General features: G+C 39.0%; 4 protein-coding genes and 2 pseudogenes across 4 annotated transcripts; 4 read left to right on the top strand and 2 right to left on the bottom strand.

Moving 5' to 3' along the window:
- The first annotated feature begins 11 nt into the window (after window positions 1-11).
- LOC110062488 (cholinesterase-like) lies at window positions 12-5,249 on the top strand (annotated as a pseudogene).
- Window positions 5,250-7,855: 2,606 nt separating this feature from the next.
- LOC149103454 (adenosine receptor A3-like) lies at window positions 7,856-10,322 on the bottom strand (annotated as a pseudogene).
- A 150-nt stretch (window positions 10,323-10,472) lies between these two features.
- On the top strand, window positions 10,473-12,626 carry LOC110062490 (neuropeptide FF receptor 2-like). The gene has a single exon (XM_089274096.1). The coding sequence runs from the start codon at window positions 10,872-10,874 to the stop codon at window positions 11,874-11,876; it is 1,005 nt and encodes a 334-aa protein (XP_089130222.1). The 5' UTR covers window positions 10,473-10,871; the 3' UTR covers window positions 11,877-12,626.
- LOC149103455 (acetylcholinesterase-like) lies at window positions 12,565-13,385 on the top strand. The gene has a single exon (XM_089274097.1). The coding sequence runs from the start codon at window positions 12,598-12,600 to the stop codon at window positions 13,171-13,173; it is 576 nt and encodes a 191-aa protein (XP_089130223.1). The 5' UTR covers window positions 12,565-12,597; the 3' UTR covers window positions 13,174-13,385.
- A 2,152-nt stretch (window positions 13,386-15,537) lies between these two features.
- LOC149103456 (adenosine receptor A3-like) lies at window positions 15,538-18,334 on the bottom strand. The gene is made up of 2 exons (XM_089273849.1): window positions 18,075-18,334; window positions 15,538-17,534 (listed from the first exon to the last, which is right to left on the bottom strand). Exon 2 carries the CDS (start codon window positions 17,367-17,369, stop codon window positions 16,449-16,451), a length of 921 nt encoding a protein of 306 aa, XP_089129975.1. The 5' UTR covers window positions 17,370-17,534; window positions 18,075-18,334; the 3' UTR covers window positions 15,538-16,448.
- A 109-nt stretch (window positions 18,335-18,443) lies between these two features.
- On the top strand, window positions 18,444-21,566 carry LOC149103457 (uncharacterized). Its single transcript, XM_089273850.1, has 4 exons — window positions 18,444-19,912; window positions 20,265-20,386; window positions 20,681-20,809; window positions 21,026-21,566. The coding sequence occupies exons 1-4, from the start codon at window positions 19,701-19,703 to the stop codon at window positions 21,040-21,042; spliced, it is 480 nt and encodes a 159-aa protein (XP_089129976.1). The 5' UTR covers window positions 18,444-19,700; the 3' UTR covers window positions 21,043-21,566.
- The last annotated feature ends 1,891 nt before the right edge of the window (window positions 21,567-23,457 follow it).

A 23,457-nucleotide genomic window follows, 5' to 3' on the forward strand; every position in this document is an offset into this window, starting at 1 on the left:
ATTCATCATTCATTTAAACTCATTTTTAGCACTAGATTGACGTTGTGGAATTTGTCGTCTGATGCCTATTTTTGTTGTAAACAAAAAATTATCTGACCTGTGATCAGGCGTTCTTTCCTCCGGTAAAATCTGATTGGCTCTGACATATAGCATCGGTTTCACTGTCACGAAATAAAAAGTAAACCGAAAACCATTCAGTGGATAAAGTCAAGAAATTGTGATATTATAGGAAATAAATAAAGAAGACACTTTTCCAAGTTTTAGGGCTGTGCGTTTTCCCAAACCGCAAATATTCGTTGAAATGTTTCGCAGAAATTTACAGAGCTCAGTATGGAGCCGCCATGTTGGTGCACCTCTCTGGTGCACCAACATGGCAGTGCTTCTGTGGTGCACCAACAAGTAAGCAACAAAGGCGCGGCAGGTGACACGTGAAGTAAATGTATCACGTGTCTTTTTTTTTTCTTCATCTTCCCGTGTTCGCCAAAAAAAGAGAATGCCTGATCGCAGGTTAAGAATTACCGAATCGAAAAAGTTGTAGAACCTCTTGTTTTGTGTTTCGTGCGTTCATTGGGGATATAATGACTCAGGGCTGACCTGACCTTCCTTAAGATTCAATATGGAATCGGGTCAACAATCTTTAAGTTCTTTTGTGCTTGGCATATATTGTGAATATGTAACTGTACTATGTTCTGCACGCTTTTTACTCACGTTGCTGTATGGTCACGAGAGCCGAAATGAATGATTCAAATACGGCATATAGTTGTTTATACAAAAATCAAAGCAACGTTAGAAGAAGAAGTCAAGTCTGAGCCGACTCGCCAAGATTGAATATTGAAGTCTAAAAAAAGTCTTGCACTTCTGTGGTGGATAAAATAATAATAATTTATGCCTTGAGATTGCGTGCCTTCACGTTAGGTAGATAAGTAATCTTTATTTATCCACGGTAAAAATTCGTCGCCTTTGAAAAAATACCTAATTCATAATAACCAACTATTTAAATAAAAGCTCGTTTCCCCGAATGCCGGGCCTTACTGTTCTTCTTTGATTAGGCGCTTGAATTTCCAAAGAGACTCTACTTCCCTTAAGTCACTGAATGCAAAGATTTTGGCCCAACTATAGCTGAATCTATTTTTGTAATAGTTTGTGGGCGGTAATAGAACATTGAGTTTATACTCAGAGTCCCTTGAGCTATATGCGTTTTTTGTTATATACTCTGTTGACAGATACCTTCTACGTCAGAACCAATCAAACGCAGAGCAGTTATCACATCAGTATTGAGCATAAGTTATGCCTCGTTTACCTGAGCTTAAATTATTGAGTTACAAACTACAATATGGCATTGTGTTATGATTCCTAAACACACCGATTTATAGTCTTGTTTCAGCTGTGTTTATCTACACTTGTAGTCCTTGTATATCATGCCATTTTCAATTTACCAAAGCTCCGTTTTCATTTTGTTCCTTGGAGCTTCCTTCGCCGTTTTGCCGAGTTGCACTGCCGCTTCAGCTACTGCCGGAAGACGAGTTTGTTGTTCACCTTAAGACAGGGCCTGTTCGAGAACGACCGCAAAAGAGCATATTCGGTTTAAACTTGGAGTACTTCCTTGGGATTCCGTATGCCGCTGCACCGGCTGGTGACCTTCGCTTTTCTCCTCCCCAACCAGTCCAGCCTTGGGAAGATGTCAGAGCTGGAACAAGCTATGGAGCCAGGTGTCCTCAGAATGAAGATTCATTCCTAAGAAATATTACTGTTGGTATGTTCAAAGTTCATTCCATTGATACAGGAGACAACTGATAAATGACGAGCTGCAGTGGGTTGCGGGAATACAACCAGCAGATAATTCTAAATGCGTGACATGCATCGTCAGTTGTACAGGAATATCAATTGACAAAAAGGTGAAAATATTACACCAAAAACAGACTAATTATAAGTACTGAAGGGATAAATGAAGATGTTTAACTTGGGAATTTAAAGAAGGCTGCTCCCAAAGGATGTGCATGGCTTCCTTGACTTTCAATTAGAAGCTAGTGGAAGCCGAGTTAAGAATTTTGAAACAGTCTTTCAAACAAAGGGAGCGCAATTATCAGAACCAGTTATGCGTTTAGATATCATGGAAATGCTTGTCTGAGTAAAGATGTTCTCGGATGCGGGTGGCAAAGTGTTTGCTGGTTTCACTAACATAACAGGCGCTAAAGCCTGCGCACGTAATATAGGAGACTCTGAACAATGTTGGCAAAAATGCAAAGTATCCCAAGACTTTTGACCAAGATTGTAGGTATGTGAAATTCTTTGACTCTAATCCAAATTACATGTCTTTTTATTCATTAAATTATTTGTTTATTCTTTTTTTATTTATCCATTGAAATTAAATCATAATTGAAATTAACACCCAAGAGAAAAGGAAATTTGTTTGATTTTCGTAACAGATCATTTTATAGTTGTGTTTTCAGTTACCTGGCTGGACTATGAATTAATGCAAGCGAGGCTGGAGGTGACCTTGTTTTGATAGAAACCCCTCTGCTTTTCTCATTTAAATGCAAACTAGTTAGCATTAGAGAACAAGGTAATCTCCAGCCTCGCTGCCATTCAAAGGCCAGGTAACTAAGTAGGCAACTGTAAAATGGTTTTATCGGCACAAAACGTATGCTCAGCTACTGTTGTGTGATTCGACCAAACTCCCTCTCCCTTCCCCAGTCCCTACTCCGAAGGGGATCACCTTCCTTGGTCAGGGGAAGGCTATGGGAAAGGCCCTGATCTTGACTGTTATATACTCATATCTTTTCGGTCCAATGGATGAGGATTGTCGATCTGTTTCTTAATGTTTTCCGTCCAACGAATTTCAAGCATTTGAAATTACCAGTCAGGGTATGGTTTCATGGCGGTGGTTTGTACCACGGTTCCGGCAACGAATATCTGGACCTTGTCTGTAGTTTTGGAGTCATTGTCGTCACAGTTAACTACCGCCTTGGGTTGCTGGAATACCTTAACGTTCCCGGATAAGACATTAAAGGAAATTATGGGATGCTTGATCAAAGGGCTGCATTGAAATGGGTTCAAGAAAATATCGCGAGTTTTGGCGGGATTTCCAGCATGGTAACCGTATTTGGTCAAGGCGCGGGCGCTTCAAGTATTGCCTATCATATGCTTTCTCCGCTGTCTACTGGTTTATTTCACAAAGCCATTTTGCAAAGTGGAGCTGCAACCACGCCTTACACGTTCTATTCTTCAGAAGATCCGGATTGTGGACGAGATATCATCAAACGTCTGGGCTGTGATGACAATGCAATGTTGCTTGAAAGTTAAGAGAGAAAAACATTGAGGGATTTTCTGAAAGCTTCTGAACTGCCTCGCAGTGTGCTGGACCTTGGTCATAAGTACCCCGTCGTTACGGTTGCTGGGGGATTCTTAACTGACGAATCAACTAAACTACGTGAGCAGGGATTTGTCAACAAAGTGCCAGTCTCAGCTTGAGTAAATAAAAACGATGGCGGCATCGTTCCTCTTTCTCAAATAATAATAATAATAATAATAATAATAATAATAATAAAGTTTTTTGGGCGCATTTAAAAAAAGCAATTCTCTTACATTACTATAAAAATAAATTAGTTAAATCCTATAAAATATTTCTAATAACAGTAATAAATAAAATAAATGAAATAATTAATTAAAATACAGTTCCTCATAAAATAAAATAAATCAAAAGTAAGATTTCAGAAATAAGAATGTTTTGAGGGCAGATTTAAAAGACGAAAGAGATGTTGTATTTTTAACAGAATCCGGTAGACTGTTCCATAATATAGGTGCGGAGAAAGAAAAGGCACGTTCACCGTATGTCACAGAGTTCACAGTAGGGACAGTGAAAAGAAGTTTAGAGGATGAGCGTAGGCTCCGTTGCGGGTGGTATTGTTGTAGGAGGGACGACAAGTAGGCTGGACAAAGTCCATGGATAATCTTAAAAGTGATGAGCAGAAGTTTGAATATAATCCGTGATTCAACAGGTAGCCAGTGTAATTCTCGAAGGGTAGGTTTGATGTAGTCGTATTGCTTGGTTCCAGAACTCTTGGCCAGGAAGTTTCTCCCGAGCTTTTCAGTAGTTTGGTAAAGAATGCGAGGTTTTCAGCCGGGGAAGAATCTGATCTCATGAAAGAGGCCATTTTGTGCCAGTACACCAACCACTCGGTACCAGATTCCACTCGCAGCATCGAAAAGCAGTGGCTTGATCTTGTGACAGACTCATGGTTCAATGCCCCGGCAGTACATATGGCCAAAGCCCTCGTGAGAGGTGGTAGTCATGTGCGTCTGTACCAATTTAGCTATCGAACGGAGTTGACTCTGTACCCAGAAATCCTTGGGGTCGTTCATGGAGAGGAGATCCCTTATGTATTTTCATGGCCGTGGGCCAATCATGAAGGGACCTTGGAAATGGCGTCATCGTACAATGGTGTGGAGCGAGGCCTTTCAACGGTGATGGTAAACCTTTGGACTATATTTGCGCAGTATGGGTGAGTGTTAAGTTTTCAATATAGCGACACTCGTTCTTCAGGACAGTATTTATTAGCCTTGCTTTTCTAACGCTTCTTCTGGTGTGTTGCAAACCTCGTTCCCAGGGTCTCTCTCTTTTTCCCGCCCCTCTAGCGCTCCAGGCAGCGGAAGAAGAGAAACTCTGAGATCGAAGTTAGTTTGTTGCCAATTTTGGGTACCTAAAACGTTTACACTTTCATTAAATATTTAGCGTCAGCAAGTCTTAGAGTGTTATACGTACTGAAAGAAAGGTAAATTTTCAATTAATTTTTACCAGGCGTTGCCCAAGGCAATGCCTCCGTCATTACTTGAGTTGTGTAATAGCTTCGCACTGCTGGAAAATCACGATATACTACTCAACCTCGTCCAATAACTGCTTACTATGTTATAAAATGTATAACATTGGTTTTCTCTTTCGACAGAGATCCGGTTAAAAGCGATCCTGACATTAACTGGCCTGTCTTCTCGACCGACGGTGAAAAGTACTTAGTTATTGACCTGGACGATCCGCTTTGAGTGGAGAGCAAACTTAAGGTGGATCACGTTGTCTTTTGGGAAGAGTTTCTTCCTAGCCTGGCGAAAGAAATTCGGAAAGACGAACTGTAGTACTCAGTTGGAGGAATAGGCGGATTCAAGGTTGTAACTGTTTTGATACTTTTTAAACTCTTGTACTATTAATCTAATTGTCTATGATTTTACGGCATCCCACGTAGGTTGACGACTTAAATTAAGCGAAATAGGACTTTTTCCGTGTTTACATTGCTTAAACCGAAAACAAAAACCCGTCCACGCGACTTAAATGCAGCAAACGAGAATACTGTTTCCCTTGACAATTGCTGACTAGCCCCCACTTGGTCTGTCTCTGTTTTCCGAAGTAGAGCACTGTAGGGAAAAAAATGTCATCACTTACAGTTGCTCAATGACATCCGATTTAAGTCGAGTGCAATTTCGCCATAGCGTATAGAAGCATCCCTTGGGCCGCTCAACAATAGGCCCATTGTCTTAAAAAACTCAAACCGTAACAATAATCAAACATCTAAACACGAGAGGGGTTGGGAGAATTCGAGACAATTATGAAACCCGAGACACGGTCACGCGCTTGCACAACCTTCAAGAATTCTCCCAACCCCTCTCGTGTTTAGATGAGGCTAGGTAAACACGGAAAAAACTCCTTCATTGCTTTTATAAAATATTTCTAATCACAGCCTTGTTAACATGCAAACATCTAAAAATCTCATCTTAACACACCTATCGAGCAATGAGAACGCGCATACTATCTTATATTTTATCATGATTCGACGGAAAGAACCTTCCTAGAACCCGCCAAAAAAGAAAGGATGCCCAAAGAAAACGAATTGTCATACATATGCTTCTTCCAATCGGATAATTTTTGGTTCTTTTTAAAGACGAAGGACATCTAACAAAAGACATCAAAAGAGATCGGTTAACTTTATCACGCATTACTACTTATCGTGACAGCATCAAGTTTTATACCTGCTGTTCTACTGTTAGGCCGCTGAATAACCATGCGCAAAAACTCAGGATATTGCCACGGGATACGAGGTCACGAAAATATGATAGATATAACAAATACCACGTGGGACGATTTTAGGAACTCGCAGCGCTGAGAGAGTCGTTTTTTACGATCATCCTCTCTAGCAGGCTCGATTACCAGCCGCTGTTCGGGAAAGGCTATTCGGAAATCGAGTATATCTCTCTAGCACCTATACAACCTATACAATCATCTCTGGTAGTCAATCTTGATTTTGAAATGGCATCTGCAATTGCAAGAACTCACTCTCTAGTTTTTACCAAAGTCTTTGCGTATCGTTTGGACATATTACCATACCGTAGCTGCTAACTGAATTAGTAATGTTATGTTAATTACAAGAAATCCCTAAGTATTAGTATCTCATTCGGTCATAAATGTAATAAATGGCTACTTAAGTTCTCTGAAAGTTAACCTTCAGATCTCACCTTTTATGCTGGCGTGTCGTGTCCCCAATTACCGAGACCGGCATCTTATCTACGGCTAAGTAATGAACTTCAAGATGTTGGTTCCGGTTTGATCCAGTTTTGCACTGGCATCTAAATTTGATAAAGATTTCTGAACATGCCCAGAAAGAGCAGCCGCTGTAATAAATGCTGGCTCATCTTCAGATTTCTCTGCGTAATGCTGAGAACCAGATTGCTTAAACTCCAAAAAATGCGGTGTTTTATTGATAATATAAAATGAACTTTTTTCGACGAGCTACCGTTTTCAGTGTAACTCCAACCAAGGCCACCTGGCAAAATTCAGTATAAATATAACAAATGTCAACTGTAGTTTTCCGACAAATTACAGGGTTGGATCTAGGATTTTTCGGGGGGAGGGGTGAGGAAAGGTTAGCTGGTACCATAGGCTTGCAGAATCAAAGAGGCATGCCCACAAAATGTTGCAATTTGATAACTGGAACCTAATTTAAAAACTGTTGCAACAGAAATACAGGAAATGTTTGCCGTTATTTCTGCTATCCTTGCATACGGTTGGTGCGCCGAAATTTGACCAATGATGATTAAGCAGACGGGAAAAAACTATACTGTTATGACGTCAAATGTATGTTAACAGGAAGGGCATTGAAGTCGGACAACTTTTCTCACTGGAGGCATTAAAGAGTCATGAAAAGGGATTTGTAATTCCAAACATGATATCAGATTTTAAAAAGTGGAAAATCTGAAACATTTTATGACTCAAGTGACTCAACGCTTTTAATTTGGCGCCAGAAATGGGTCACCCGCGTCTGGCAACTCGATTGTAATTCGTGGAGTGTTGACCAGGTGGGATAATAGTTGTGTTGTTTTGAACAAAATATGTTGTTGTTCTTCAAATTAAACCCACGATTCTCGAGTTCATTGTAAGAACAGGCCAAAGCAAGTTTAGCATTGTCTATATTTTTGTTCGCTGCGATGAAAAAGACTATTATCGTGACGTTTTGATAGGACAGCCCGGACCCAGTCGCCGTTTGCAGACCTATTTCAATTTCTTGTTATTTTTTGCTCCTTTAAGAAGCTGGTGGCTAAGCTCCCAATACACCCGCCTCCCAACTTAATCAGCCCTTGGAGTTACCCACCCAATAAAAAGCTGCAAACTACAAAAGCAATAAATTTGCGAGCATTTCTTTTTTTCGTGTTAGCATTCAAATTGTTCTTGTTCTATCTGCAAAGAATTTATTTGTCTTGGTTGAATTAGTTGCACATGTGTAAACCAAAATTGAAATCACCAAAGCCACGCTGGCAACATGGGCCCGTTCCGTGGTAATTAATTCGGGAAAAATCCAGAGGCTCAAAGTTTATGAATTTATTGGCATTTTTAATTGATTTAACATTTTCATTAAAATCCTCATTTCATTCTTGGTTCTACTTCCAAAAACTTAACACTCATGAAATGACTTTTATAACTAAAACTGACGCCGTTATATGGCAAAAATTACCCTCAGCAACAGCTCAGAAACTGAGATCAGTTAATTGGCTAGCGTTATCAATCAATCACGAGATCTTATCATATAAACGAAGTTCCCTGGAGTCGTGTGAAAAATTACACAGAGAATACATTAAATAACAGTTAACAGAAATTTAACCAAGAAATATAACGTAGATTATTAAAAACTGGATCATTGGATAATGCAATTCAAGAGTTTTCATTGGCTTAGCCATCATGGGTTATGAGCCATTATACCATGCTCTACAAATATGGTAAGCATACGCGTGTTTTTTGGGGGTGTTTTTATTTTTAGTTTGGTTTAATTTTCTACATTTTCGGGACGTTTAAATGAAACAATTATTGCACTCGCGCTTGTCAGATATGAGATGATTATAGCCAACTCGGTGTTACGTGCCTCGTTGGCTATTCATCATTTGATATTCAACGCACGCTCGTGGAATAATTGTTACATAAAAACCTAATTCCTCTCTTTGACGTCAGGAGCAAGAATTTTAACTCGAGAAGCAGCACAGCTGTTTGATCGTGTTCTTCACCGCTTCACGTATCTGTCGAATCCTCCAACAGTAGAGAATCGGGTTCAGAGTAGAGTTTAAGAAAATTAGAGTCAACGCTACATCCCAAGGGAGATGGAGAGACTCACCTTTAACTGCACGCAAGGCTGCGACTATACCGTATGGAAGATAACAAGCAAGTAATGTTATTTACATGCAGAGTGCAGTGCAGACTGTCTTTCTGTATTGCGCCATGTTCACAGGAATTTCTCCACCGTTCCGTTCCCCTTGATGAACACGCTCTCTTAATCGCGCTTGGTGACGGCGAAGTGTGTAATAGATTTTCACGTAACAGTAAATGGAGGTTGCTACACACGATAACAGTATCACCCCGGTGATGCCCGTACTAATACGGACGTTGTAGAATGATGTCATTGCCAATGCAACGCTAGAAATCCATAAACTGGCAACCAAGATCCGTACCCTTCTCAGAGTTACCATCTGTCTGTATCTCATTCTCAATAATAGAGCGAGAAGTCTGTCCACACTTATTGCAGTTAGTGTGAACAAAGATACTCCACAAAGAAGTAAACCTACGGTGAATGAAGCAATATTAAGATAGTGACAAAATCTGGAGTGTGCTGGAATCATTAAGAAGCTAACGTAAAGCGGCTGCGTAATAAGACCCACACAAAGATCGGTGCTCGCGAGGCAACCAAGCAATAGCTTTGATGGTGGATGAAGGAAGGACACCTTTTGAAGAACAACAATGATTAGAACATTTCCCAGAAATGCTGTGATGCATAGTGGAATATTCAGTGCTGAAAAAATGATCTTTTGATGTATTCCACCATTTCCTGTCCGACAATATAACTCCTGAGTAGCCGTCGACTGATTTCTACCTTCAGTCATGCTCCACATTTTAGATTATTTTTCTACTTCTTCTTCTTCTAGCTGGCTTTTTATCAGAGTACTTAATGTTTGTGCAAGTTAGTTTTGTTGAAAACCTTTCGTTTTCAAATGCAGGCAGTCAAGCTGTTTTGGGCTTTGTTTTCTTCTTGACTAAGGGTGCTTCTTGGCGGAGACCTTAAGTAGACAAACAGATTTCGAGGATTTATTTTTAATATTTAATATATGAACTTTGGTTCCTGGGAAACACCAGGAAATGGTTTTCCGAGTTTTCATGAAAAATGGCTCTACAGTTTCATGTGTAGCAGAGAAAGCTCCTTCATCTCCAACTTTACTGTTGCTTAAAGGAGCTCAGTCACGGTATTTTGAGTTATTTTGGCCACGTACAAAATTACCATTAAATTAAAGCAAACCTGAAAATAGTACTTTTCTACGATAGAAAAACACTAAAGGGATAATCGTAAACCATAAAGCGGGAACAAGGATGGTTGAGGATGGGGGAGATTGACACGGATTACAAACGACGAACTTGAAAAATTTAGACTAAAGTTTTCATGTTGCGCAAATCGTGATGTAACTATTTTAAGAACAGCTCACACTGATCTCGTTAAATCTACTTTTACTCCTAATCAGACTGTTATTTTAACAGAACTGCAAATAAAAAAAAAAGAGAGGCCAAATTTATCAAGTTCAATAAAATATTATTGGTTCAAATTCTGTTATTACCTTAAATCTTGTCACTGGCATTGGCCTAATTCAGCTCTTCCGATCCGCAGATTTCAGTTGCAATGAAGCGGAAGATCAGTTCTTCGAAGCTTATGAAGATAAACCAGGAAACTCTTTGATCAACTTCATTGATTGAACAAATAAACGTTAGATTAAAATTTATTCAATCACCGTTACTTTTGCTCGACAGTCTACCGTCTTACATCACTGATCAGTCCGATCACTAAAAGTCTTCAGTTTAAAATTATCTTCACAGACGGTTTGATGGACTTTTCATTAGTTAAAACAAAAATACATATTCAAACCAGCGGAAATGAAAACTCTTAGTGCCGTGCGTGTTTAATTTGTTTTTTTTTTGTAACGTGTTTTTAGTCCTTTTTAGTTCAATAACAGAAGCAGCATTTTAGGTTTTATAAATTGATTAAATCCAGGGAGAAACTGCTTAATTTTATAAGCTGTCGATAGGTAAATTAATGGAGAAGATTTAGTATTCAAACGATACGCAGAGCACATCTAATCTTAATCGCAGCGTCCATCCGGCAGATGGAAGTTAGCATGCGATTTAATTTTAATCCCAAATTGTTTGACATGCCGGCGAACAGAAGTTTTCACGACCTTTATAATTATCCGCGCGCAAATAGGTTGCCACACGATTATTCTTTACAGTTGCGATCGATCAGCTTTGTTGAAATCAAACGAGGATAGTTGTGGAGAAATAGGCCAGTAACAACCTGGTAATTAGGATGGCAAACGTGAGCACAACGCCCAGTAACGCTACCCTGCCTTCAGCTGATGGCTCTGTCTATCCCACTGCAGAGAGAATCGTTAAAACCTTTGCTTACTGTGTTATCATAGTTGTGTCGCTCACTGGCAACTTTCTCATTGGAGCGATTGTAATCGGCATAAAATCCATGAGAAGAACGATCAACTACCTAATCTTAAACATGGCCATGTCCGACCTCATTCTCCCAGTGTTTGCCTTTCCGCGTCTTCTTACAGAGAGTTACGTCGGTTACTGGCTCATAGCTGGCGACTTTGGCTTGGCGTTGTGTAAACTGGACTACTTTATGCAAGACGTCTCCATTGCTGTTTCTATCCAGAGCCTTGTCTTGATAGCAGTGGATCGATTTGGAGCTGTGGTTTTTCCTCTTCGACCCCCGATTGTCAGCGCCAGACTTTGCCCATTCTTCATTCTAGCGACGTGGATCGTGGCCATGGCCATTCTCTCCCCGGAATTTTTCGTCCGCAAACTTGAGGGATCCGGAGAAAACCTTGCATGTCAGCTGATGTGGAAGGAAACCTTTGGAGAGTCTTCTTCATCGGAAAGCTACTATGTAGCACTGTTCCTTGTTTTCGCTCTTATCCCTTTCGCGTTGATAACAATACTTTATTCTATCATCATTGTAAAGCTGAGGGCTCAAAAGATACCAGGTGGCGAATCGGTGAGCTCTAAGGAACGGGAAAAACGAATGAAGAGAGACAGGAGCGTGGTTAAGATGGTTCTGGCTATTGTTTTGGGATTTGCATTATGCTGGGCACCCTTGAATATCTTGGCGTTTTTGCAGTACTTTGTATGGGAGGAAAACCCTAAACTAAGCTGTGGGTTTCTGCACTTTAGATTTTTTGCCAAATTTATGGCTTATGCAAATTGCGCCATAAACCCCTGTATCTGTTTTATATTCAGCGGCAATTACCGTGAAGGCCTCAAGAGTTTGTTTGGTTGTTGCTCGCGCAAATGCAATTGTTAATTCGTGGTAGCCTTTCGCCCTTTGCGTGAGTAATCATTAAAGGTGTAGAGCATGTCTTCAGATGAGCCAAGAGATGTTACACTAGCTTCTCTTGCATAAAACATTAGTAATAACATTAAGAATTTTCATTAGGTATCTGGAAAGTGTAAATCCTTGGCCCTTTGTTATAAGAAAAAAACTAAAGCTTTTCTCAACTTTGAAACTGCGCTTTTAGCAGTACCTTCTGTAAATATTTGTCGTAAATTCTTTAAGAACCGACAGCAACATTGCCAGATAATTCTCTAACCGTGGGCTCCCTATCCACATGTACCCCTTTAATTGACAGCTGCCATTTTGTGGTTTCCAATAGACTGCAGACAATGTTTGTTTTGCTTTTTTAATGAAAAATACGTCGCAGCACAAGTCGCACGCATCATTTCTTTTAAACTTGCAAAATGTAAGACGCCAAAGCTAAAATATTTCGTGTGTGTGTGTATACAAAAAAATAGGAGTAGACAATAAAGAGAGTTTCAGGTGGCTGCCCTGAAATGGGTTCAAGAGAACATCGCGAGTTTTGGCGGGATTTCCAGCCAATCAAATGCTCTCTCCGCTGTCTACTGGTGTATTTCACAAAGCCATTTTGCAAAGTGCAGCTGCAACCACACCCTACACGTTCTAGTCTTCAAAAGATCCGGATTATGGAAGAGACATCACCAAACGTCTGAGCTGCGATGACAATGCAATGTCGCTTGGCTGTTTAAGAGAGAAAAACATTGAGGATTTTCTGAAAGCTTCTGAACTACCTCGCAGTGTGGTAGACCTCGGTCATCAGTACCCCGTGGTTACGGTTGATGGGGAATTCTTAACTGACGAACCAACTAAACTACTTAATCAGGGATTCGTCAACAAAGTGCCAGTCTTGCTTGGAGTAAACAAAAACGATGGCGGCATCGTTCCTCTTTCTGAAATAGCCAGAACTCTTGGCCAGGAAGTTTCTTCCGAGCTTTTCAGTAGTTTGGTAAAGAATGCGAGGTTTTCATCCAACGAAGAATCTGATCCCATGAAAGGGGCCATTTTGTACCAGTACACCAACCACCCGGTACCAGATTCCACTCGCAGCATCGAAAAGCAGTGGCTTGATCTTGTGACAGACTCATGGTTCAATGCCCCGGCAGTACATATGGCCAAAGCCCTCGTGAGAGGTGGTAGTCCTGTGCGTCTGCACCAGTTTAGCTATCGAACGGAGTTGACTCTGTACCCAGAAATCCTTGGGGTCGTTCATGGAGAGGAGATCCCTTATATAATTTCATGGCCGTGAGCAATCTAGAAGGGACTCTCAAGATGGCGTCATCGTACAATGGTGTGCAGCGAGGCCTTTCAACGTTAATGGCAACCCTTTGGGCTTAATTTGTGCAGCATGGTTGAGTGTTAAGTTTCCAATATAACGACTCTCGCATCTGTAGTATTTAGTAGCCTTACTTCACTAACGCTTCTCCTGGTGTGTTGCCAACCTCGTTCTCTTCCTCCCGCCCCTCTAGCGCTCCAGGCGGCGGAAGAAGAGAAACCCTGAGATCGAAGTTAGTGTGTTGCCAATTTCGGGTACCTAAAACGTTTACGCTTTCATTAAATATTTAGCATCATATACGTACTGAAGGAAAGGTAAATTTTCGATTCATTTTTACCAGGCGTCGCCCAAGGCAATGCCTTCGGCATTACTTGAGTTGTCTAATAGCTTCCCACCGCTGGAAAATCACGATATGCTGCTCAAGCTCGTCCAATGACTGCTTACTATGTTATAAATGTATAACATTGGTTTTCTCTTTCGACAGAAATCTGGTTAAAAGCGATCCTGACATTAGCTGGCCTGTCTTCACGACCGACGATGAAACTGATACTTACTTATTGACCTGGACAATCTGCTTAGAGTGGAAAGCAAACTTGAGGTGGATCGCGTTGTCTTTTGGGAAGAGTTTCTTCCTGGCCTGGCGAAAACAATCCGGAAAGGCGAACTGTAGTACTCAATTGGGGGAATAGGCGGATTCAAAGTTGCAACTGTTGTGATACTTTTTGAACTCTTGGACTATATTTAGGACTTGCCGCAAGTTCCTCGAGATTTTCCAAAACGTTGCCCGAAATTTCTCAAAAAGTTGCGCAAAAGTTCCTCCAAAAATAGTCAAAAGTTGCTTTTTGTAACGAAAGTTGCTCAAAAGTTGCTAAAAAAAGCAAAAAAACTTTTTTTCGTTTCTCTCTTCTTTTATTTGGTCTGATGCAAAAATATGCAATCCGTACAACAAAAGTAACATTTCTAAGCATTTTTGTGCAATTTTGCGTTGTAACCAGCGTCGCTAAATAAATCTGTTCACAATAAGCATGAATAAATAGTACGCATCAATATCAATAGAACAATATTATTCTTGTAAAAATTCTATTATGAGCCAGTAAAATTGTCGTTGCTTTTCAAGGTCAAGACTTCTAACCATTTTCATGCAATTTAACTGCAATCACAGTTGCCTAAAACACGTAACCTTGAGTCCTTGACCTTAATTTAAACAGACTTATGTTGCACCAGACTACAGTACATAGAAATACACATCACTTTGAAGGGACTGACTTAGTGACTGACGACAAAAACTCAACATTTATCTATCTATATGTAAACAATATTGTATCAAACTTATCAACAGATAACCTATTTAGTGGCTCTCAAATAAATGCTATCACCTGAAACACTCGAATCAGTGGAGTGTGAATCTTTGTCCGCCATTTTGTATTTTCTTAAAAAAACCGCTGACCCAGCAGCCTGGCTGCATGCATCTTTCGCCGTTGATCTGCCCCAGGGGGCAGGGACTGCTCCTTTTTAACAGCAAATTCACAAATTGTCTACTGAAACATTGTAAAATATGGAAGCATGGCCAGTTAAAGCACTAAAAGCTGCTCCGATATCTAGAAAACTAGAAATTGCTCAGAATGCAAAAACGTGCTCGAAACAAAAAATGTTGCTCGAAATTAATGCGAAAAGTTGCCAAAAAGTTGCCGAGCAACTTGTGGCAAGCACTAACTAATTGTCCATGATTTTACGGCATCCCGCTTAGGTTGACGACTTAACTTAAGCGAAATAAAACTTTTTCCGTGTTTACATTGCTTAAACCAAAAACAAAAACCCGTCCACGCGACTTAAATGCAGCAAACGACAATACTGTTACTCTTGACAATTACTGACTAGCCCATTAGTTGGTCTGTCTATGTTTTCCCAAGTAGAGTACTGTAGGGATAAAAAATGTCATCACCGACAGTTGCCCGATGGGATCCAATTTAAGTCGAGTGCAATTTCGCCATTGCCTTAAAAAATTCAAATCATAACAATAGCCAAGAAATACAGGAAACATTTTATGACTCAAGTGACTCAACGCTTTTAATTTGGCGCCAGAAATGGGTCACCCGCGTCTGGTAACTGGATTGTAATTCGTCGAGTGTTGACCAGGTGGAATAATAGTTGTATTGTTTTGAACAAAATATGTTGTTGCTCGTCAAATTAAACCCAGGATTCTCTAGTTCATTGTAAGAACAGGCCAAAGCAAGTTTAGCATTGTCTTTATTTTTGTTAGCTGCGATGAAAAAGACTATTATCGTGTCATTTCGATGGGACAACCCGGGTGCAGTCGCCGTTTGAGACCTATTTCAATTATTTTTTTTATTTTTTGCTCCTCCAAGAAGCTGGTGGCTAACCTCCCAATACACCCCTCTCCCACCTTAATCGGCCCTTGAATTACCCACCTAATAAAAAGCTGCAAACTACAAAAGCAATAAATTTGAGACCATTTGTTTTGTGTGTTTTCATTCAAAATGTTCTTGTTCTATCTGCAAAGAATTTATTTGTCTTGGTTGAAGTAGTGGCACTGTAAACCAAAATTGAAATCACCAAGGCCACGCTGGCAACATGGGCCAGTTCCGCGGAAACTAATTCGGGAAAAATCCAGAGGCTCAAAGTTTACTAATGTATTGGCATTTTTAATTGATTTAACATTTTCAATAAAATCCTCATTTCATTCTTGGTTTTACTTCCAAAAACTTAAAACCTATAAAATAAGTTTTATAACTGAAACTGACGCCGTTATCTGGCAAAAATTACCCTCAGCAACAGCTCAGAAACTGAGATCAGTTAACTGGCTAGCGTTATCAATCAATCACAAAATCTTATCATATAAACGGCGTTCCCTGGAGTCGTGTAAAAAATTACACAGAGAATACATTAAATAACAGTTAACAGAAATTTAACCAAGAAGTATAACGTAGATTATTAAAAACTGGATCATTGAATAATGCAATTCAAGAGTTTTCATTGGGTTAGCCATCATCGCAAATGATACCATTCTCTACAAATATGGTAAGCGTACGCGTGATTTTTGGGGGTGTTTTTATTTTTAGTTTGGTTTAATTTTCTTTATTTTGGGGGCGTTTAAATCAAACAATTATTCTACTCGCGCTTGTTGGATATGATAGTTGGCTATTCATCATCTGATATTCAACGCACGCTCGTGGAGTAATTGTTACATAAAAACCTAATTCCTCTCTTTGACATCAGGAGCGAGAATTTTAACTCGAAAAGCAGCACAGCTGTTTCATCCTATTCTTCGCCGCTTCACGTATCTGTCCAATTCTCCAACAGTAGAGAATCGGGTTGAGAGTAGAGTGTAAGAAAATTAGAGTCAACGCTACATCCCAAGCGAGATGGAAAGACTCGCCTTTAACAGCACGTAAGGCTGCGACTACACCGTATGGAAGATAACAAGCAAGTAATATTATTTGCATGCAGAGTGCAGTACAGACTGTCTTTCTGTATCGCGCTATGTTCAGAGGAATTTCTCCATCGTTCCGTTCCCCTTGGTGAACACGCTCTCCTAATCGCGCTTGGTGACGGCGAAGTATGAAATAGATTTTCACGTAACAGTAAATGGAGGTTGCTACACACGATAACAGTATCACCCCGGTGATGCCCGTACTAATACGGACGTTGTAGAATGATGTCATTGCCAATGCAACGCTAGAAATCCATAAACTGGCAACCAAGATCCGTACCCTTCTCAGAGTTACCATCTGTCTGTATCTCATTCTCAATAATAGAGCGAGAAGTCTGTCCACACTTATTGCAGTTAGTGTGAACAAAGATACTCCACAAAGAACTATACCTAGGGTGAATGAACCAATATTAAGATAGTCACAAAGTCTGGAGTGTGCTGGAATCATTAAGAAGCTAACGTAAAGCGGCTGCGTAATAAGACCCACACAAAGATCGGTGCTCGCGAGGCAACCAAGCAATAGCTTTGATGGTGGATGAAGGAAGGACACCTTTTGAAGAACAACAATGATTAGAACATTTCCCAGAAATGCTGTGATGCATAGTGGAATATTCAGTGCTGAAAAAATGATCTTTTGATGTATTCCACCATTTCCTGTCCGACAATATAACTCCTGAGTAGCCGTCGACTGATTTCTACCTTCAGTCATGCTCCACATTTTAGATTATTTTTCTACTTCTTCTTCTTCTAGCTGGCTTTTTATCAGAGTACTTAATGTTTGTGCAAGTTAGTTTTGTTGAAAACCTTTCGTTTTCAAATGCAGGCAGTCAAGCTGTTTTGGGCTTTGTTTTCTTCTTGACTAAGGGTGCTTCTTGGCGGAGACCTTATGTAAACAAACAGATTTCGAGGATTTATTTTTAATATTTAATATATGAACTTTGGTTCCTGGGAAACACCAGGAAATGGTTTTCCGAGTTTTCATGAAAAATGGCTCTACAGTTTCATGTGTAGCAGAGAAAGCTCCTTCATCTCCAACTTTACTGTTGCTTAAAGGAGCTCAGTCACGGTATTTTGAGTTATTTTGGCCACGTACAAAATTACCATTAAATTAAAGCAAACCTGAAAATAGTACTTTTCTACGATAGAAAAACACTAAAGAGATAATCGTAAACCATAAAGCGGGAACAAGGATGGTTGAGGATGGGGGAGATTGACATGGATTACAAACGACGAACTTGAAAGATTTAGACTAAAGTTTTCATGTTGCGCAAATCGTGATGTAACTATTTTAAGAACAGCTCACACTGATCTCGTTAAATCTACTTTTACTCCTAATTAGACTGTTATTTGAACAGAACTGCAAAAAAAGAGGCCAAATTTATCGAGTTCAGTAAAATATTATTGGTTCAAATTCTGTTATTACCTGAAATCTTGTCACTGGCATTGGCTTAATTCAGTTCTTCCGATCCGCAGACTTCAGTTGCAATGAAGCGGAAGATCAGTTCTTCGCAGCTTATGAAGATAAACCAGGAAACTCTTTGATCAACGTCATTGATTGAACAAATAACTTTAGATTAAAATTTATTCAATCACCGTTATCATTGCTCGACAGTCTACCGTCTTACATCACTGATCACTCCGATCACTGCTGTTTTAAAACATAGGTGCTAATCTCATATTGCTCTCGATAACCTGTTCTCAATATAGCCTCGTGAACGTCCTCTCAGCTGAACGTGGTTCACATATGTCGATGAACTTGAAATCAGCGTTCAGGACTGTCCCAATGACGGTTTTCTGTCAAATGCTTTTAAGTGCTGTTTTCGGCTAACTGGAGAGCTATTAGAGCTATGTAGATTATGTTTAGGCTATGCTATAAAATTTTAATCTGTTTCGCAATTCTAGGTCTTCTCGTAATTTATTCGGTTTTTTTGTGCATTTCCCGAAAACCATAGCAGCTGCTGCCTTTCCGAAAATCATAGCTGACCTTTTTCCGATATCCAAAACAACATTTTTATCAATTCGAAAACACCAGGCAAATCACGGACGTTCGAGGAGACAATTCGCTTAAGAAAATCGGAGGGATAAATAGCGACCGGTTGGAAGCCTCTGCGTTTTAGCTTGTGTCAACATACCAGTTTTAAATTTATGAGGCAATATGAGAAAAGACCTGAGCAAGAACAAGTTAAGAAATGCCATTTATGTTAGAAGTTAGGATGTCCTGAAAATGTTTTACCTTAAAGTTTTGAAAACAACGGAAAAAATACGTTCCTGTGAAGAAAACAAAGAAAGAAAAACAGCAGAGGAAGTTGAAACACAGCGTAGGAAGTGTTAATGTCAACATTTTTACTTAACTAATAAGAATCGCTTGTGAAAACATGCTGGTTTTTGTGGAACCCAGTTGAGAGACACAAAGGACCGTTCCCTTTAGATGTTTTTCACAAAGACAACAAGACGCGATTGCCTTTTTTTTTTTTTTCTTTCTCATTGCTTCTTTGTTAATGGTTATTTGTCTTCCGTTACACCTGCTGAACTGGTCGGGAAGTTAAAAGTCTTCCTTAATATTATCTTCTAATACGGTTTGATGGACATTTCTTTAATTAAAACTAAAATACATAATTACCAAAGCCAGGGGAAATGAAAAACTTTGTGGGTGTTTGATTTTTTTTGGCAATGGTTTTTGTCTTTTTTAGTTCAACTGAACAGAAGCAGCATTTTGGGCTTGAAAAATTGATTAAATTTAATGAGAAACTGCTTGTTTTTCCAAACTGTCGGTAGATAAATAAATGGAAAAGAATTAGTGTTCAAAGGATAGGCAGATCACATCTAATCTTAGTAGATGCACTTAGTTTGGTAAACATCAAAACTGCCTGGTTGATATTCCTTGTCTCGTTTGACAGTGAATATAAATGGTCTTATTTGGATTCATGACCTTCAAGCAAATTGGGCTCCCTTAAACATAAATGCTATTTTCAGTCCAATTTTATGCTCGAGAAAAAAGGCTTTCTCAGGTCCAGCAGGTAATCAGTGCAATGGCTGCACACTTGGTTTGATGACAGTTGGTAGGGCAGATGGCAGAAAAAGTTGGGTGAAAGAAACCAATTTGCCAAAGAAAGTACAAGAGGAAATTAAAATGAAGGGGGAATATATGCAACGAGAACTGCCACACAATGAATTTGGTCAAAAGCGAGTTGAATTAACCTTTATGGAGAAGCAAGATGGAAGTACTGCAAACGATCAAAGTCCTGTATATTCTATGCAGAAGTAATACAAACTTTTTTGTTGTCAATAAATTGGGAACTCAAGTATCATTGAATTTATCGGTGTGATAAAATTAACACTCTTTTTTCTTTGAAATTATTATGTGCTTGTCTTGTTTCAAGTGACTAGTTTAAGAACCTTTTGCACTAATTATTCCAGTTCATAGGTAATAAGCCCTGCTGGGGTGTTTGCATAACCCAAGGGCATTAAGCAAAAGGCCAATCATTTGCACAACTAACCCATAACATGTTAGGGGTGCAGATAGAGTTCACTGGATGTTAAAGGAAATATGCCAGTGCTATTGTTTCAGTTGTGAACTGGGTGAAATGCCAAAAATAATTTGTTTTCTTTGTAGTTCTGGCTTTGGTGTTACTTCAAATGAGGATAATGTTGTAACAGATGAGAAAGGCAATAAGCAGAAGATGGACTGTGGCACTGAGAAAGGAAAACACTGTAGTAAAAACCACAGAACTGCAGGTATATAAATATCCATAACATAAATGTCACCTGTACACTAGCATATTTGTAGAAAGGGTTTTTTTTAACAACAATTAATTATAGTGTCTGTTTCATTGAATTTAACATGCCTGTATCATCCATACAGGCATTAACACAAATTTTATATATGCATGTGGTTGAGCTTAATTTTTAATACTAGTTTTTAATACATTCAACTTCTCATTTCAATAACTATATTTTGAAATAAATGTATTCTTCTAGTTAAGTTATTACAGTCTTGATTAACATTAATTCCGTGACTTTTTGCTACAGGAATTCTTGCTTTTGCCAAACCCTGTGGCATTGTTGTTGATACGAAGGAATTGTTTGGATCTGAAGGGAAAGCACAAGTTTATGCCCATGTTCACCACCTTCTAAACAACTCTGTTATGAAAGATATTGGTAACTAATTGATAGAATAAAATAGGATATGAGAAACCGCAAAGTTAAAAAAGTTCTCACAGAATTAGTAGTAACTGCTTTTGAAACGGTTCCGCAGCGGAAATAAACGATGCCATCACCATGAAATGCAATTAATTTTCAAACTACACACCAGACAGCTGCACGTTATGAAATCACATTTTTTATATCTTTAGGTTGTTGTCACTCTTCTTGCAGGTGCCCCTTTCAAATGAAGTTTGGTTCCATAGCACAGGGCAGTGTTTTTAACTGAACTCTGCTGTTGATGCAGATTGAAAAAGTTTATGTTTGCAACAAGTTTTGTATGTTTCAATTGTGGTCATAACATACCTGAAGTAACCAGATATCTGTTATACACTGGTTGATATGGCAGACAGGTTATAAAGAAGGTTTCATCAAATAGGCTTGCCTTAGATAGGTATTATTGATCAATAAAAAGGAAGTTTTTAAGATAATCATAGCTATTTCACTTTTTACTTAATTGATAACAGTTGGGGAATAATTTGAATGTTTCTATGTATGATAACAAATTGGTACCGTGGACTTAGCCTTCTTATAAAGTACTCTCTGTAAATTGGGACTAATTGCATGACCCGCATAGTAATGGCGGTTATATATATTTCATATTCTACGTAGATTTTTGTAATAGTTAGGAAATATGTTGTAAGTTAAGACTCAAGACTGACAACTTGACTTATTCGTAAATTTAATTAAAGAATAAAATGAGAAATTAAGTGAATTTGTTTTCCTCGTTTTGTTGTTGAATGCACTATTACACTATTACCATTAGTAATAGTAATTGGACTGTTATGAAATTATGAGCCAATTAACAGTAGGAAAACAGCAGGAGAGATCCCATTTAAGTGAACATGATTGACACATTAATGACATAGGAGTCCAAATACAGGTATCCAGTTACAGAATTTGTAATTTGATATTTGTAATTAGACACCCACCTGATTGCCCTCCAATTATAATTACCGTACAAATGCTACAAGCAGAACCAATTGAAATTAATAATTTTCTTATAAATACTATTTCTACTGTAACTTATTAAACCATTAATCGGCGGCTCAAATAATTAAGGGTTTCTTTTAACATTTCTAATTAGCATCCCTGTTCTTTCGATAAGGGAGTGCCCCCTCCCCCCCAAATGAACGATAGAATACGTGTTTTAGACCCTGTGCACGCAAATCCGATGAATTTGAAAACATTTCGTATCATTTTTAATATTTTCACATTACAAACTTCTCCATGTAAATTTAAAACGAAATGCAACATCAGCCCTAGATGAATGGTTGACCATGCATACATTGTTACTAGAGCTTGCACTTAATTGAAAATAGGGATTTTAACTCTAATTTTTTGTCAACATGGAGGATAACCACAATCAGAAAATAGGTCCCCAAGACGTAACTGTGTCTAGTCCTGAGTAATTGAGATTTATGCATTGTTGCATTGTACGGTCACGAGGGTAGATGTTCCCAAATAGCTGCCCTACAAAAGGGTGTCTCAGACTTTTGAATTTCGACCTCGTTAAAAACTTATGGCTTTGTTTTGTTAAAGGATATCACAAGCTTTCGAACGTCAAACTTTAGGGTGGTATAAAAAGAAAACGAAGCGATCTTTGAGAAATCGGAGACACCCTTTTGAAAGGCAATGTGTAACGAATCATTTGCGATGTTAAACACGTTGCGGCCATAATCGTGGCTATAAACGAACTCGAAAAAAAAGAAAGGGTAAATATCGCTTCGCTGCGCAAAATTTAGAAAACTTTTATGTTTTCGAAAAAGAAAAAACGTAATCGAATTCTTCATTTATTTAGCTTTCAGAAAATGTACACTTTATTGGGGTTTATTTTTAAAACCCCGCCACGAAACATATTAACGTGAGGTGGTCAAGGCTGATGTGGACAAAAAATTCGAAACGTACCAGAAATTTATTCCGATTGTCATACGTTGTCATCGGTCGGGTCACGGTAGGGTCATTGCGATAGAAAACTTGTTATGTTTGGCTTTATACTACCTTTGGTGTTTCTAGAACGAGGAATATTCATATTTTATGTCCTTTTCCACTGTGCTCAGGGGCACCCAACGACCGTTTTCTCTCTAATGCTGTTAGATGCTGTTTTAGGCTATCTGGAGTACTTTTAAGGCTCTGTAGGTTAATTTTTGGTTGCACTAAAAAAATTTTATCTGTTCGGATATTCTAGGGGAACTTGAGTGTTCTCGAATTTATTAGGGCTTTTTTGTCCATTTCCCGAAAACCTTAGGTCTTATCGCCTTTCCGAAAATGATAGCTGACCTTTTTTCGGTACTCAAAACGACATTTTTAACAGTCCGAAAACAACAGACATTAAATTTCTCATGTCACGAAAGTTCGAGGTGCCAATTCTCTCAAGAAAATCAGAGGGGATTAAAAGCCTTCCGAACAGATAATTTACCGAAACGATCCGTTGGGTGCCCCTGTGTGCTTTTGTTATAGTGGCGTTTTGTCGATTGTCAATCATTGACTCATCGATAAGAGTATTTTTGCGATATACTACGGATATGTTAGCGGCGTAAATGACCATGTAAAACGCATCTGTTTATGTCCTCTTTCACCGTGCTTAAATGACCATGCAATGTTTC

This window comes from Orbicella faveolata, unplaced genomic scaffold (assembly GCF_042242905.1).
Source record: "Orbicella faveolata isolate gen_17 unplaced genomic scaffold, um_ofav_v1 contig_35, whole genome shotgun sequence".
Taxonomy (NCBI): Eukaryota; Metazoa; Cnidaria; class Anthozoa; order Scleractinia; family Merulinidae; genus Orbicella; species Orbicella faveolata.